The following is a 16,767-nucleotide window of genomic DNA, read 5'->3' on the forward strand; positions in this document are numbered from 1 at the left end:
CTGTTTACTTTTGTTTACTACATCTTTCAGTTGACGAAACACACAAATTTGCAACGGTTATTGGAACTAATGATCTCTCATGTCGATGGGGAGTTCAGACATATAATTATTATCGCTGTTATTATTGTACACCCTGTATTTTCCTTTCATGTGCGTCATACCCACCTAGACGTGGGAAGGGCAGTTACCTGCACAACAAAGAATATACGGCCTCAGGTGCTAGACATATGAGTGTAGTAATATGTAATAATATTTTGCCGCAGACATGTTATTGGTTTATAAGGCTGCGACTTTGACTACTATTTCTTTTACGAGTACTTCAACAAATTCTACAATAATGCTCAAACTATTACAACTACTAACATATATTTTTTAAAGAAAATATAATTTATTATCTATAATTTACATAAAAGGAAGTCTCTCCGCCGGTGGAATACGTTCTTCGATAAGAACTTTGTGTCCTCATACTTATTCTTCAGTTAAAGATTTCTGGGTGCTGACAACAAATCTTAGCGCCAAATGCCCGTAAAGTTTCTACAGAAAGACATACACTAGCATGCACCAATAATTCACACCTGAATTCCGTTTTCGCGAAGATCAAAGACGGCGAAGCAGGGCTGCCTGACAAATTTGTGTGCAACTCCCTGGTAGTGACCGTCGACATAAAGATGGAGGCTCTTTGATGAGTCTACCATCACTCCAACACGACTGCCGACTTTGATGGACTTTAGAGCTTTACCGACATTATTCTTGTCTTAAAGAAAATGAGAGACAAACGCTTGATATGTCTAACAAAATATGTTGAAAAAGTTTGTTATTTTTGTCTCGAGTGATTGACTCACTAAGCGATACAGCAATTTATGATTAAAGTGACTTTCTTGCGTTCGTTCAAAGGTCTAAAGGTATGATTTTCTACTGCCAGAAGTACATTTCTTACTTCACAATCACCAGTACCCTAAACCATAATTTTCGGGCACAGCTGTAACCATGAAAACTCACCGTAGAATCCTTGCGCAGGATCCCAGTAGGCGTGATGATGACGGAGTCCTTCATGTCCTCGTAAAAATTGGTGACAGTGAGATCAGCGTGAGGGGTTCCCGTCACACCCAGGTAAATCGTGTTTCTCTGACCTATGTCGTCTACTCTGACCTGTGTAACCATTAGGATGACAAGTTCAAGTGAATTTAATTGCTATAGCTATGATTTTATGATTTCCAGTTTCAATTCGGCAATCAGCAGAAGTTTAACATTAAGTACATTTACCAGACACACTTCATACAGAGGACCGATGACTTTGGTCAGTTCGTCAATCCAATATCTGCACCGAAATATCAATGTAACGTATCTAAACACAGGAAATAAAAAAATCTTTCTCTAATCCGACTTCTTTTCGGTGCTTGGGTCTGGTCATTGTAAAGACTTGTGTTCTAAGACGCAAACGTGTTTTTGTCACATTTTACCTCCACTGCGCCATCACTGCTACCACCGACGGCTTCAGCCACTACATAGGCAAATCACTTCATCATCATCATCATCATCATCATCATCATCATAATTTTTTCATAACATCTTACTTCATACAAGACGTTCACCACCATGGCGTCACGTGACACGACCACGCCGTTTTCGTATTTCTTATTAAGCGTTACCATCCGTGCTGTCGTTCTGCAGTTTGTCAGACGAATGTTCATCCCACAGTCTTCGCGGAACACAAGGACTGATGCCTGTGCGTTAACATGTAAAAATATCAATCCCATCATGCTTACAAAAATGATGTATATTGAATAGTGATATTGTAAATAATAAATATCATAGCAGCTGGGATTAAAGTCTTCATCATAACTTCTGCCATCATTTTCATTATGACTATTAGCATTATTACCGTTAACATTATTGCAATCATGATCATTGTCATTTAAAAGTTATTCTAGAAGATTTCATTGGTGTTGTTTCTGTCACTTCTACTAGTAGTAAGAGTACCAGTAATAAGAGCAGAATATTAGCCGGTGTCATTGTATTGCAAAGTCTAAATGTAAGCCGTCTTCTAGTTGTAACTTTTCCAGGTACGATCAAAACAAGTAAACATTTTGTATCATCTTTTCTTGGGTTAAATAGCGTTAGTAATAACATTAACAACAGCAGTTGTATATCACATTTCCCCACACATAGGAGAGCTCGAGGAAAAAAAAGAAGATGGCCACAAGAAGTGGGCAACGAGGCCGTGTGATAAAGCTTTCACATGCAGTCGAGTAAAAACAAACACAACTTACCTAACATGCAGCGTTCGGAATACAAGAACATGATGTATCGCTGAAATAGGAGTGTTGGGGAGATATGGAGCACATGTAACAGATAACAAGTTACTTACTTCAGCGTCTGTCAAATGTTGCTGCAGGCTCCGGAGCTCAGCGTTCATCACCTTCACCACGTCATCACAGTGTTTCCTTACTTCTGGCGATGGATTCACCCAAGCATCTGGTTCCAGTTCATTACTGAGATGGAGGCTGTTGACCCTGTCTGTCAGAGTCTGGGCTGCGTGTATCAGCGCGGGACGCGGTCTGACCGTTGTGGCTCGCGTCACGAGATGTTTGTGTGACGTCACTTTCCCTAAACGTTTGTCCAGCTCACTTTTGACGTCACACAAGGTTTTTTTGAATTTAGCAATAGAATCACTAATTAGTTTCTTCAGTTGTTTACGACACTCCTCCACTACCTTCTGAAGTCGGTCACATGTCTTGTCCACCAGCGCCATGTTTTCCTGTTTAGCGACATTTGCTGTTTGCACGCGCTCGTGCAGATTCCCTATTGCTTGCTTAAAGTTATCCTCCGCCTTAGACAATTCCTCTTTTAAAGAACCGAGTATGTTGTCAGCTGACTTCATTTTCGTATCCAGATACTTGACGTCCTGGCATTGACTGTGTTTGTTAGAAAAACACGATTTGCAGATAACAAGGTTGTGGTCAGAGCAAAATATGTCCGCCTGTTTGTCGCCGTGGTCAGCACACAGTGCAGGGCGGCTGGCAGCCAGACGTTCAGGTGTCACAGTGCTGACACTCTCCACATCGTGACTACGGGTGGCTACCATCTTCTTGTGTATCTTCATACACGATGGACACATCTTTTCCCCACACTCCTTACAGATATAATCAGCTGTGACGTCATCACATATAGTGCACATGTTATTCTGCTCTAGCACGCCAGAACTTTCTACTATGGCTTCCATCACAGAGTCTGTAGGCAGGGCGTCGGCAACATCGGATGAACTTTGAGATGAATGTACTTGATGCCCTGCTATATGACAAGTACAGAAAGGACATCCAGCGTAAGATTTAGAGTCCATCCAGGAAATGACACATTCGCGACACAGGAGATGACCACAGGGTAGAATCTTGGGTACCTTGAAGACATTATTGCACACAGCACACTCTCTGTCGTAAGTCTGCACTGCCGTCGCCATAGTGAAAAGTCAATCTGATCCACTTTGTCTCTAAACTACACCTTGCACCTTCGCATTTTGTTTCGACACAAATAAGTAAAAGACTTACCGGTTACTTGTAATGTTTCTTTAGATGACCGATGTACGTCACGGACAAAATTTCGTGGCTACACTATAAGAAAGAAAAGCCTACAATTATGGGATCTTCATTGGAGCAAAATACTGTCTGATGTCAGCCACAACCCACACACAGGTGGGCGCAGGTAAGTGACGCACGTACCCCGATCTTTATCAAATGCCATAAAGAACACCTCGCAATTTTTTTTCTAGCACTTGTCCACAAGCTGTAAGATAAGGGTGTACATGTACCTGAAACTGGAGTTTTAAAAACTGCTTTGGGGCAGCATAACCTTTGTTTTAGACACAACGGCATCTTTATCGCCGTAATTTACAACTACTGTACACACTACCACAAGACACACATAATGGACAAGCAACCTACATCGTCTTTTAAACTACAGACCAAACTTAATGTGTATTACATATGTGTCTTCATCGCCGTCAAGAGTGAAAAAAATATTTTTAGGTCACTTGTAAATCAAAGGCCAAGAATTTAAAAGCAGAAAATGTCAATCAATCAGGCACTGTATTTCAAATGTCTGTGTCTGTGAAGATATGTGGTATCATAATGTTATTTCCTTTCTTGGTGATACTTGCATGCTTATATGTAGAGAAAAGAAAATAAGCATTTACCATGATTTGCAGAAATAGTATAGTAAACTGAGTTTTACCAAGTCGTTAGACAAAATGCATCCCACCCGACATTTTAAACCGATCTCAACAAATCAAAAGTCAAACCTCAGTAATTACAAGCTCTTTCCTCATCTCTGTCTCCAGTTATGAAAGATTTATATCATCATAGCTCTGAAAGAGTAATTTACTAATCAGCATGAATTTCTCTCTCATTATTCATAGTCAAAGGTTTATTTTGGAAAAGCTTTTGAAAGCATCAAAGTCGGCAGTCGAGTTGGAGTACTGGTGGACTTGTCTAACAAACTTCGTCTCTATGTCGACGGCAGCTACCAAGGAATTGCAGCTCGAGATGTCAGACAGCCTTGCTTCGCCGTCTTTGATGTTTGCAACAAAGTCATTCAGGTGAGAGAGACACCTGGCTACATGTTAAGGATATCAGTAGAGTTTACATTTACCTCTAAAACTTCTGAGCTATGATTACTTTACAACAGCCAAAATCTGAAACGAACGAAAAATTATTGTTAAAAATTACTTGTTTGTCGCACATGTTATTGCCTTAACACCTATACTTCACTATTTATGTGAACAATACTTTTAGACTGTCCGTTTTTCCTGCATGTAGAACTGTCTACGCGTTAGCATGAGTAGGAGAAGCAGTAACAGTAGTATATTCACGGTATAAGAAGTCTCCTCCCTCACTTTAAATAACGGTTCTACAGATTTTCTTTACTCTAAGCGATTTTAATATTATTTGTATTTTGATACCTCATTCCTTATTCTCTTTGTGTGCAGGTGACAGCTCTGCCAACATCTAAAAGGTTTTCTGAGCCTTTAATGTCACAGCTATTTAAATACTTTCAACATAAACTCTCTTTCTTGGATGCCGTGGAAGATGAGTTCCAGTCGGACATCCTGCAGACAGAAGAGACTGAGTAGTGTCCACTCCAATGACTAGCGGCGCACTGAACTGTGGGGCTTCCTGAGAGATGGAAACTACGGGTATTGAGACAGTCACTCGCCTACAAGTTGTCGTCTGCAAGCGGAAGCCGTTCACTTTACAGTGACCGGGAATCAGTGCTAATCTCAGTCTCTCCTCCTTCAAAGCGATGTAACTCTAAAGGACTCTGCTGCTCTTTTTCCGGAAGTCACGTGACAGCATTGCGATTGAAAGGTCTAGAAAAATGTATTGAGATCAGGACCGGGGCCGTATCCATGAGTCAAGCGTGTCTTGGACCAGAAACAGTTTGGAACTCAGAAACACACTAAATATTCGTGAGCAAGTCAAGAGCCTGTCAAAGAAAATAAAAGTTTGATGTGTACGCAAACTTCCGCCCCTACCATTAACTCTCCTTCTTTGTTCGCTGCTTTACTTTGTCCCATTGCAATCTCTTTGACAATGTTATTTTTTTCGGAAAAAAAGCTGTTACCTCTCTTGTACGTAGCGTAGTAGAAAAAAGTAAAAAAATATAGTAAATCAACCAATCAAACTAATCAAATAAACTTGGTTCTGCTTTGTCTATTTTATTGAATTTCATGTTTAAACATGTATTAATATAGTAATGCTGCTTGCAATCCTGTTTATAAAACTGTAAATTGAAGAGAAGTTCTCACAATACTTTTGATCTCCAGTTATATGTCAATTAGAAAAAAAATTGAGATTCCAAGATGAAGAGTGCCATAAAGCTATTTTCCTAAGTAAGTTGCAGTGTGACAAGCACAGGTGTAGTCAGACCACTTCACATAAACTCAACAACAGGGAATAACCTTTCAGCACACTTCACCCTTTAAATGCAAGTGAATATAGGATGGTCTCGCCAATGACGACCTTCTCCACATTTGTTCCTTGTGGAAGACATAATTTTCTTCTGTTTCTTCTCAAGAAAAACATTTGAAAATGGAAATCCAAAAATGGCAAATAAAAAGCTTATTTACAAAGCAATTAGAAAAATGTCAAACCATTTTGACAATAACATTATGTCTATGTCAATGTAATGAGAACCTGAATGTGGTGTACCTACGTAAAAGTTTCAATGACACCATACGGTGGGCCGCACGGACACATTGCCACACTATTCAGTATTTATTCACATTTTTAAAATTTATTTATGCTCTTTAGTCCATTAGCAAGAAAAGACAATTGAGCAAGGAAGAGGAGATAATGGAACGGATGAAAGATTTTACTCATCAATGTCCGTAAAACAGAAAGATGTTAAACGGGGTTGACACTGGTACAATGAGTCTCCAACGTCGGAAGGCTTATTAAGAACTTCCGTACATTGACACTTACACAACTGAACATTAAAAAGTGGTCTGGTAGCATACACGACAATATTTGTATAAAACTGTTCATATGTTTTCATCAACATGGGCTCAAAGGTCTCATTGAAACAAAAGTACAAAATATAGTCTGTAGGTATAGAAAAAATAACCACACAACAAACGGGTAACTTGGTAAATTAAAACTTAATGAATACATAAGATATTTAAATTAAACAATTCTAAAAGCACACAAATGTAAATAGTCTCTACCTATGATAAAGTCCTGTAAATGTAGCATGACCTTTCTTGCTATAGCGAGTCACACAAAAGAAGTTAGTAACTAGAAAAAAATTAAGAAAATGTGAACGATATATCAGCTAACACAAAGTTTATTGTTTTATTCACTTAGGTAGTGTGCAGAGCAATACATCGATTTGTGTTATTTGTTTTTGTAAGTTCATCAATTATTTAGCAAACAGCAGCACAGGGTAGAGTTCAATAATAAATTCATTGCAGACTCGATGTCGTCGTAGATAACATAAGTGTTATCACTGTTGTTATTGTCTCTCCCTGTTTATCACGTTTGCTTCATGTCCTCCTGGAAGTAGGAAGGGCTGTCATCTGCAACAACGAGAAGAATGCATCAGCTGCTAGACAGATCAGTGTGCAGTAATATTACTTATAATGTTATATAAATATTACGTCTTATAAAATATCTTCCACAATATAACAAAGCTAAGAAAACATCTTAGTACTACTATAAGTTGATGTTTCTACTGCTACACATAATAACGCTTAGTAATTTGAATATAATAAAATATAAATATTAAGATAGACCTTTGAAGTAAAAAATAAAGTAACCACAACATCACAGACTGAGTACAATGCTTCGTTGTTTTAATAATTTGTCAGTTTACGATTTCCAGAAACAAAGAAAAATTCTTATGGGAAAAACTGTTAAAGTCTGTGGCACAGCTTCAACTCCGCTACCGTGTACAAAGCTTCACACCTGAATGACAGTGTAGCAAAGGTTAAAGAATGGGAAGCAGGGATAAGGAACATCTTTTGCTACAACACCCTGGTCGTCTCCATCGACGTAAAAGTGAAGGTTGTTTGATGAGTCCACCAACAGTCCAACACGACTCTCGACTTTGAGAAATTGGAGAGCTTCAGCGACATTAGTCTCGATCTGTGAAAAATGAGATTGTAAAATCTTTACTCCAGACCTGGGCAAGGGGCTATTCGTGGGGAGCATCCGTTCAGCCTCCTGTCTCTGACCGGCCCGCCCGCTGGCCCACCCGCCAGTATATATACTATATATAGAGTACTGGGTAAAACTGAGTTAACTATATTAGTCCGGCCCTCTGAAACCATCCCAATTTCTCATACGGCCCCTTGGGAAAATTAATTGCCCACCACTTCTTTACACAGTTGATGCACAAAAGGTACAGCACACCATTTAGCCTTAAAGTGTAATTTCTCTTAGCACTTCGTCTAAAGGTATACAATTTCCTCTAGTTTGTGAATAATTGTGTGTGCTGGATCATAATCCTCACTTTCGTTGTCATTAGCATCATTTTTGCTATCGCTCTTGATAGTCGTGAAGGGTGAGCCCTATCCAGTGTCACGTCTCTCCATATACTACCTTCCCTAGTGACCAGTACAGTCACAGAGCGGACTACTAACTGTATACTTACCTCGAAACTTTCTTACTACTCAGTCATTGCAATAGTTGCTTCTACCCAACAGACGTGTACACGTGAATTCAAATTATATAGGGTTTAGTTCAAGTATGTAGTGTGTTGGCTATTGGTAAAAGTATATCAAAAGGTTTCAGCATTGTATTAACCTAAGGGAATAAGAACTGTAGACTGGCTAATAATTTGGTTTTCCCATTTTCTGAAAACATCGTTGACGCCGCGGTCTCCGAATGAATTAGGGTCCCTCGCCGAGATGACATAAAACTGTCTGATGCTCATGTTGTATAAAACATTGTGGTGTCAGTATTATTTAAAGCAAATAATGGTTTAAAACTGTTGTGCAATTATTATTAAATGATAAACTTTGTACTGATTATTTCTGAGAAAGCTCAGGTAGGAAATTTTTAATAAACGAAGTTTTGTCTAGAAAGGCTATAAATCAGATATTTAATAAAAGAAAGGTTTTTTTTTTCAAGGTTGGGTGTAACCGCAAGAATTTGTGAACTTTAACAGAAAATAGAGTAAACAGCGAAAGAGTGGTAAAATAAAAGTAGAGAGAGAGAGTGTGATCGATGAAGTCTTACTTGAAAACAGAAACTGAATATTTGTGTGTATTTGGAACTCTCTGATGTGCGTTGTTAACGGGACCAAGCTTTTGAAATAAAGTGTTTGACGAGACTCCTTTCGATCTTCTACAGAGAAAACAGACGAACAGCTTCATACGCAGCCTACAGTGTGGTAGGTCTCCAGGGCTCTCTGCCTTCTACCGACAAACAACAAAAACACAAGTCGCGGGACACGACACCTTGCTGATGGTCATATGACAGGCTGTCGTTGCCGTCACAAACAAACAAACAATCAATCAAACAAACAAACAAACAAGCTAACAATATCTGTATGACTATCGACTTACACCTAAAATGGAGCAAGACCGGACCTGCTTCGCTCCATCATGTCTTCCCTACGACTGCTACTAGTTACGGGATGAAATGAGTGCAGTAGTGTGTATGGCGGGTCTGACCATAAGATGTTGGTGTAGATTTAGTGTAGTGTTTAGTAGATTGAATTACTGTGTAAGGGATATATTTCAGACTTTATTTCAGTGCAGTCATGTTAAATGTTTATCCCTTCCACTATTGCTGTGTTGTACCAACATACCGCCTTGATTAAGGGCAAGGATAGACATCTTTAAAACGAAGGTCAAAACTTAAAAATTTTTAAATAGGGGATTGCATATTTAAGAAAACTCATCGTAAAATCAAGAATTTAATTTCTTTTTGCAAATGGGGATTTTGTAGATGTATATCTTGTAAAGGGGAGAGCGATCATCGAAATTGTTTGCACTGACATTTATCAACTATTTATCATCACATGCTGATCTCACAAACAAGTTCATATAGATTACTTTTTTTTCTTCACAGGTCCAGTCGCACCAACCAACAATATTCGCTCACAACTGTAACTATGGAAACTCACATCGATGTCCTTGTCGCTGACTCTATTTTGCCAAAGAATGACGGAATCTTTCAGGTAATTATACAACGTCGGCAGAGTGAGCTGTGAAGGATGGACTCTCGTCACACCAAGGAATACATTGCTTCCGGATGGCCTTTTAATTTTGTCTATTCTCACCTGTGTAAACATCATTGTTACAGGAAAAATGAACTTGACTTCAATCGCTAACAAAACATAATCTAGAGGTTAAGTCTCCCTCTAATCACAAACTTGTATTATTGCACTTCTTGCCGACGACCTTTTTTCCAGTTAACTACTAAAATGAGGCAGGTGTGTATAAAGCTTCCTCTTTAGTCAAGTTCATTGATTAGGCTCGTCGATACTAACAGCGGATAACTTTTTTGTTTTGTTTGCCTTTTTAAATTTTTCTTAATATATAAACATTTATTTTCCACAAATATATTACACATATTACAGGCTTTACACATTCTATTCTTAAACAATCTATACAGTTTAAATATAACATATATAACGATATAACAGACATAAAATAAATGTATGCCAACATGTATGTAAAAAAGACTGTTCACCGTTTCAATTCTGGTCGACAATTTTTATATAAGGTAGCCACTATTTGACAACACATGTATTTCTTCTTTCATTTCCAGTCGTTCATATAAAATAATTTTATTTAATAGGCGTCTAGAAATGGATGATTTTTGTGACTATTGTAGATGTGAATAAGAAAATATTTAACATATTCTTTGTAGCCTAATGTCTCGTTTAGAGAGTTAACTGGAAAAACTCGTCTGCAAGCAGTCCAGTAATACAAGTTCGTGGTTTGACTTACGTCGCTGCTTGCCAAACGCAGTTTCTACAAATACTTTGTTAACAACTGCTTTAACACTGTCGTCTCTAATCCAGTTTCCCATCAGGATTTTAGTCATTATGAAGATACAAACATTTGATCCCACTTTTGTAACTTTATTACTCAATTATGCTACAACGACAATCTCCACCACCACCATTGCTGGTACCACAACCTCAACTACCGTCAAAGCCTCAACCCCTAGACTACTACCACTACCTGTCCTTTTACATCCAACATAACAACTGTCACGTCAACCAAAACCGCTCCATTATGACTTGGTATTGTAATTAATATCATATTTATTATTATCATAACTCTATCACCACAACTTACTTCATACAAGACGTTCACAGCCATGGCGTCACGTGACACGACCAGACTGTCACTGTAATTGTCAGGCTCAACCATCCGTGCGGTTTTTCTGAAGTTCGTCAGACAAATGTTGGTCCCGCAGGTTTCGTGGAACACAAGGAATGGTTTCTGTGACTTCAAATGAGAAAAAACTAAATATGTTCATAAACAGTTTATCAATAGATATGATCTTGTCGGTAAATATTATAGCACTTGCGATCAAAAATCGTTAGTTTTAGCACGACTCTCATTTTATCATCCTTAGACTTAATCTTACTATCATTTCTATTCTTAGATATATAATCATTAGCGCTGTTCAATTAAAAGTTATTGCTCACTATTTCATCAGGTTTGCTACAGTGACTACTACAAGTAAAAATATCAGATGTGCGAAAAGAAACATTATCCGGTGTCGATGTGTTAGTAGATGTTATAGCACGCTTGCCTACAGGTGTACATAGCACGCAATAATTTCCATCATTTGCACAATTACAAAAAGTATTTAATTTGCGTGTGACCGGTGAGGTCTTGCTATTCAGCAGCTGTCTACAGTTTACAGACAACAGCTGAAGGAAGTATTTTGATATTTTTAATTATAATTTTGAAAATCGCTTCTCGTGTTATTTAAATATGCACACTGCTGATGAATTTTATTTGATTCTAAAATAAAGTAAAATTACTTTCACGTACTGTACTTTGCCTCGAAAATTAAAAGGAATATGATCAGTAGGGTGTACCGACATACGGTAAATTGTAAAAATCAACAGGGACATTTTGGGTTTTGAACAATCAGCTCGGGTGAGTTAAAAAATGTACAGCTAAGAAATCTGCAATAAGCAGTACACCTCTATTTTCTGCAAGGACTAAACTCCACACCACAAAGTCTCGAACAGCTAAGTGGCGTGTGCATGAGGAGTGTACGGGGAGAGTGTGTGACAGTGTTGTGTGTATGACAGATAAGGTGAGATCTGGCTCTCAGTTATCTGGACATATTAGAAGTAGGGGAAATAATTAGGTAAACGGGACGGTCTAGACAACGATCAATTGTTCATACTTTGTAATTGTAACATTTTCAGGTTTGTATGAACTTCTGTAAAAAATAATTAACATTCTTTTAATACACTAAATTGCCTCGTGTTTCCATTGGGGTGTGCGTGTTTGGGGGCTCGAGCTGATTAAAGTGGGTAGTTAATAAGCAATTTAGTGTGGTAGCACGCGGTAAGTGTCGACGTGGATTTGGTGGGGGTATCGACGGTTTGTTGGACCGGTGATAGAAATCGTACCCCTACCAGATCTACGGACCCTGCCCCAGGTTTGCGACAAGCTTCTAAACACAATTTGCACTTTCAGAAAATGATTATATACAGTACAGGAACCAGTTTCAATTTCTAGTCTATTGTAAACGAAAATCTTGCTTAGTGTGAAATAAAGTCTCTTGATGACAGTTCCGATGTAACTATCCCTTGAATCCATCTCATAGACTGATGTTGATGTCTCACTCACTTGTCCTGACAGAATGCTTGAGTCCCGGAGAGTAAACAAGGTTTCTGACTGACGAAAGACTGAGTGAGAAGCTGCTGGAGTTTTTATCTGAAATGTGTTTTGGGAGAGGTGGTTCCAGTGTCAGTTCTTCCCTGGATGGCATACAGTCTTGCAATGTTTGAGCATTCTCCTTTAGTTTGGGAGTTTCAAGTTCTCTGACTTGTTGTTGTGACCCACCAGCTTGTTCGGTGTACGGTCTTTATTATGTCTAGTGCTGACTTCCAATTGACTTCATCGTCATCTTTCAGCATCGACAGAAAGGGTCCACTATGCCAATTTGCGATTTCGTGATTTCTCGTCCATAAAAACTACTGACACTCGCTGTCTTATTTAATGTCTCTGCCCCATTTGCATGCACCAAGGTCCTCACACTGGCAGACAGCAATGTCTAACAGTTGATGCAGTGTTTCTTTATAATTACAGTCTTTGAAGTCTCATTCCTTGCTTTGATGCTTGTGCTGCTTCATTAATCAGGACACACTGAGCTTGTGAGAAGTTGTGACAGAATTCCAACATCGATTCCACAGGTTTGAGAAACTTGTGGAACAATGTCGTTGTTGCTGGTCTACTTATAACGTTCAATTTCCAAACGACTTGGAAGTTCAGTCAAGGCAAGTTCTGACAATGGACTCACCACAGATGCTGTGGCTAGAAGCCGACCTTGTGTTTAGGTCACTCATTATATTGTTGTACAGCAAATAGAGAGTTCTACTATGGTTATATTTGTCTACAACAGATGTATGACACTAACACGACACCAATTGTCACAAAGTATGTGTTTATATGCTACACGCACATTTCAGTAGAAGATTTCAGAAGGAGCTAGATGTATCTCGAACGTTCTGCAACGATCTTGGTTGACGTAGCAATGGCGTCATGATTTTCTGTCTTGTTGACATAGCATAATAGTATATCATTTCATCAAAAAATATCTACAACAAAATCGTATCTATTCACGAGATGAAAATCTGTAGGTCATGGAGAGAACAATGATTCTAAGAAAAAAATTTGTAGTAAACATTTCAGGTAAACATTCTGACTACAAAACCTTAAATGTGCGTTAAAATCGCTGATACCACTACACACCCTACTGATTAGGGTTCACATTTCGTCAGCAAAGAAAAAAACGGTTCTTTGCAGATTTCATCAAATTCCTTCGGTCAGTTGCAACACTTCTGAGAGCTTAGGGATTAGATAATTTAAATTAGAACAGCGCCTACAAAGGGTTAAGGCTAGAGTTAGGCATTAAAAGTAAAGAGACCCTCCAACAAAGCGCTAGATGTGCTCCTCAAGCTCAGTAACATCAAAGGTGCCTGTAGTAGTTTTGATCTACAGTAAATTCATAAAAAAACTATCAGACAAGAAAACAATGAAAAATAAAGCAGCAGTATCGACTGATTGACAAAAAAGCTAGACAACTAATACGCAGCCATAGTAATAAAAGGGAGATACTGAGATCACGTGACGTGCTTACAGACACGCCATAACATTTCACAGAGTGAGAACAACACCATCGTGTACCACAACACAACAAAGGAGATAAAGTTGACAGACTATCTCATAGCTATATGCAACTTAACAAAACAATAAAGAAAAGAAAGTTTTCAGTGTTGTACCATGTGATACGACGACACAGAAAGAACTCACCTGCTGACTTGTCTGACGTCTATTAAAGGAATTGAGATTAGAGCATTCTTATCAAAACAATGTTACATGTTAAAAAATGTAACAGTATGAATGCAGATAATTTATATAACATCATGCTGCACATGAGACAAATTAAAAAGACTGCTTACTTCAACAACGAAAATCTCTCGGTTGATGCTCTTTAGCTCATCGCCTATTTCTTTCATCACATCGTCACAACATTTCACTATTTCTGGCGATGTGTTCACCCAAGCATCTGCTTCCAGTTCATCACTGAGGTCAAGGCTGTTGACCCTGTCTGTCAGAGTCTGGGCTGCGTGTATCAGCGCGGGACGCGGTCTGACTGTTGTGGCTCGCGTCACGAGATGTTTGTGTGACGTCACTTTCCCTAAACGTTTCTCCAGCTCGATTTTGACGTCACACAAGGATTTTTTTAATTTAGACACAGAATCACTAATTAGTTTCTTCACTTGTTTCCGACACTCCTCCACCATCTTCTGAAGTCGGTCACATGTCTTGTCTACCAGCGCCATGTTTTGTTGTTCAGTGACATTCGCTGTTTGCACGCGCATATTTATATTGTCTATTGCGTGCTTCAGGTTGTCCTCTGCTGTAAGCAACTTTTCTCTCAATGAATCAAATTCTTCTTCAGCTGACTTCATTTTTTCATCCAGAGACTTGACATCTGGGCAGGTACTGTGTTTGTTAGAAACACATGGCGTGCAGATAGCAATGTTGTGGTCAACACAAAAAAACTCCGCCTTCTCGGTGACGTGGTCAGCACACAGTGCAGGGCGGCTGGCAGCCAGACGTTCAGGTGTCACAGTGCTGACACTCTCCACATCGTGACTTCGGCTCACTACCATCTTCTTGTGTATCTTCATACACGATTCACACATCTTTTCCAGACACTGCATACAGATGTATTCAGCTTTGAGGTCATCACATACAGTGCACAGATCAACCATCATCAGTATACTGGCACTTTCTACTATCGCTTCCATCACAGAGTCTGTAGGCAGGGCGTCGACAACATCAGCTGAGATTCGTGATGAATTGCCTTGATGCTGTACTATAGGACAGGTACATAGAGGACAAGCAGCTTCGGATTTCGAGTCCATCCAGGAAATGACACATTGTCGACACAGGAGATGACCACAGGGTAAAAGCTTTGGTGTGGTGAAGTCATTAGTGCACACAGCACACTCTCTGTCATGCGCCTGGACTACTGTTGCCATAGCTAAAGGCCAGTCTGAAATAAAAACAACAGTTTTTTTAACCTCTTGTTTTAAGCTATAACAAAGAAAAAATTTAGTGGTTAATAACACCAAACTATGAAACTGTTCACACCTTTGCTTCTGGCTGTCTCTATTTTACTCTATGGATGTCTTTTTTTCTTCTTTTTTTTTCTCGTCGTTAATGGTTCAATTTTTCATGTAACACATCAGTGACAATCTATTTTTGCTTCGAAGTTTGTTGATATGTTACTCATCAACAACAAGCTCCAGACCATTACCCATCATTGCCTACGCCTTATTCTGGTAATAAGATGGCCTGATAAGATCTCCAAAAGCAGCCTGTGCAGAAGAACCAAAAACAATGCCACTAGCCAGGACATCAAAAAGCACAAATAGGACACACCCTGCACAAACCAGCTGACAACATTGTCAACAACCACTTGATTCGATACCTCAGGGGAAGAGGAGAGTTGGGAGATTAAAACAAACTTGCAAAAGAACAGTAGAGAGCGAGAGAAAAGACATCGGAACCACATGGGCCCAACTGAAGGGGGGCTGCCCTATACCGAGTCCGCTGGCGAGCTGTTGTTGCGGCCTTATGCTCCTCGATAACAAGGACTTAACGAACTAACGTGAAAACTATACACCCTAAAATAAATACAAAAGCAAAAGTAGATTGGTTTTTTATAGTACTCTGAAAGTTAGCTTAACCATTTTGTTCATTGAAAATCTCATCACCATTAGCTTTATTACTTCCATTAAAAATCACAAGAAGTAACATGATACTTCAAAGCTATCTACCTAAAGGACAGCATTAAAGCGAAGGTAGATTGTATAAAAAATAAATTTTCACCATTATACTATATTAGAAGTTTAAACAAGGTTTTTGTAGGCATAAATATGTGTATATAAATATAAATTAAAGTAAACACCTGCAGCAGTGAATGTCAATGCACAACACCTGACCCACTTGTCTAATACAACAGCTCACCAGCAAATGGCGGTTGACAACACACTGACGGAGTTCGGTAAATGTTCACACGTCACATGGTATCAACGTGTTTCGATTACATAGAGTCTTCCAGTGTAACAGGCTACGTCACGCTTGAGTAGTGCTGATCACATGTGGAGACTCAGAAGTCAAGAAATCTTGTCCCGAATACTGTGAAACTATCAGTACGACCGGGTGGGCGTCATGGACACGGGTCACGTGATAGTTACATAACTCCTGTGGTCATGCGGGAATTCCCGTTTAGATATATTTATCTGAAAAAAATTTTAACTTCACTTCTTTGTTATTTCGCAGACACATTAACCATTTCAACTGCATCATATTTTATAAGATGATTTACTGCAAACACTGACGTGTACATTGATACCCGTATAACGATCATTTTTAGGAAGACAGCACGGGGATGAATCTTGGTAGCAAAGCAAGATCACAAATTGCTTACGATTTTACTGTGCAATGTGATTTTCGTGCCAGATAATCAGACAGGTGGCTAATAATAACTT

At 38.9% G+C, this 16,767-nt stretch overlaps 3 protein-coding genes across 4 annotated transcripts; all 3 read right to left on the reverse strand.

Moving 5' to 3' along the window:
* On the reverse strand, positions 1–1,742 carry LOC112556320 (neuralized-like protein 4). The gene is made up of 4 exons (XM_025225196.1): positions 1,575–1,742; positions 1,000–1,149; positions 576–755; positions 1–188 (listed from the first exon to the last, which is right to left on the reverse strand). The coding sequence occupies exons 1-4, from the start codon at positions 1,689–1,691 to the stop codon at positions 156–158; spliced, it is 480 nt and encodes a 159-aa protein (XP_025080981.1). The 5' UTR covers positions 1,692–1,742; the 3' UTR covers positions 1–155.
* Positions 1,743–2,266: 524 nt separating this feature from the next.
* Positions 2,267–3,806, reverse strand: LOC112555747 (E3 ubiquitin-protein ligase TRIM33-like). Its single transcript, XM_025224249.1, has one exon. It carries the CDS (start codon positions 3,455–3,457, stop codon positions 2,267–2,269), a length of 1,191 nt encoding a protein of 396 aa, XP_025080034.1. The 5' UTR covers positions 3,458–3,806.
* A 1,896-nt stretch (positions 3,807–5,702) lies between these two features.
* LOC112556303 (E3 ubiquitin-protein ligase TRIM33-like) lies at positions 5,703–16,464 on the reverse strand. 2 transcript variants are annotated; one of them, XM_025225167.1, is made up of 6 exons: positions 16,244–16,464; positions 14,164–15,266; positions 10,808–10,960; positions 9,625–9,780; positions 7,458–7,637; positions 5,703–7,069 (listed from the first exon to the last, which is right to left on the reverse strand). In XM_025225167.1, the coding sequence occupies exons 2-6, from the start codon at positions 15,250–15,252 to the stop codon at positions 7,037–7,039; spliced, it is 1,611 nt and encodes a 536-aa protein (XP_025080952.1). In that variant the 5' UTR covers positions 15,253–15,266; positions 16,244–16,464; the 3' UTR covers positions 5,703–7,036. The 2 variants fall into 2 exon arrangements, with proteins under 2 accessions (XP_025080952.1, XP_025080953.1); XM_025225168.1 differs by having other exon boundaries at positions 16,185–16,464.
* Positions 16,465–16,767: the final 303 nt, after the last annotated feature.

This window comes from Pomacea canaliculata, linkage group LG2 (genome assembly GCF_003073045.1).
Source record: "Pomacea canaliculata isolate SZHN2017 linkage group LG2, ASM307304v1, whole genome shotgun sequence".
NCBI lineage: Eukaryota > Metazoa > Mollusca > Gastropoda > Architaenioglossa > Ampullariidae > Pomacea > Pomacea canaliculata.

Coding starts and splice junctions, on each gene's coding strand:
- LOC112556320 (XM_025225196.1), bottom strand. CDS start 1,691: ATGAACATTCGTCTGACAAACTGCAGAACGACAGCACGGATGGTAACG. Junction 756..999: donor TCCTGCGCAAGGATTCTACG/GTGAGTTTTCAT, acceptor CATTTTCTTTAA/GACAAGAATAATGTCGGTAA. Junction 189..575: donor TTCGCGAAAACGGAATTCAG/GTGTGAATTATT, acceptor TTTGTTGTGCAG/GTAACTGCCCTTCCCACGTC.
- LOC112555747 (XM_025224249.1), bottom strand. CDS start 3,457: ATGGCGACGGCAGTGCAGACTTACGACAGAGAGTGTGCTGTGTGCAAT.
- LOC112556303 (XM_025225167.1), bottom strand. CDS start 15,252: ATGGCAACAGTAGTCCAGGCGCATGACAGAGAGTGTGCTGTGTGCACT. Junction 7,638..9,624: donor TCAGCGACAAGGACATCGAT/GTGAGTTTCCAT, acceptor CATTTTTCACAG/ATCGAGACTAATGTCGCTGA. Junction 7,070..7,457: donor TTTGCTACACTGTCATTCAG/GTGTGAAGCTTT, acceptor TCGTTGTTGCAG/ATGACAGCCCTTCCTACTTC.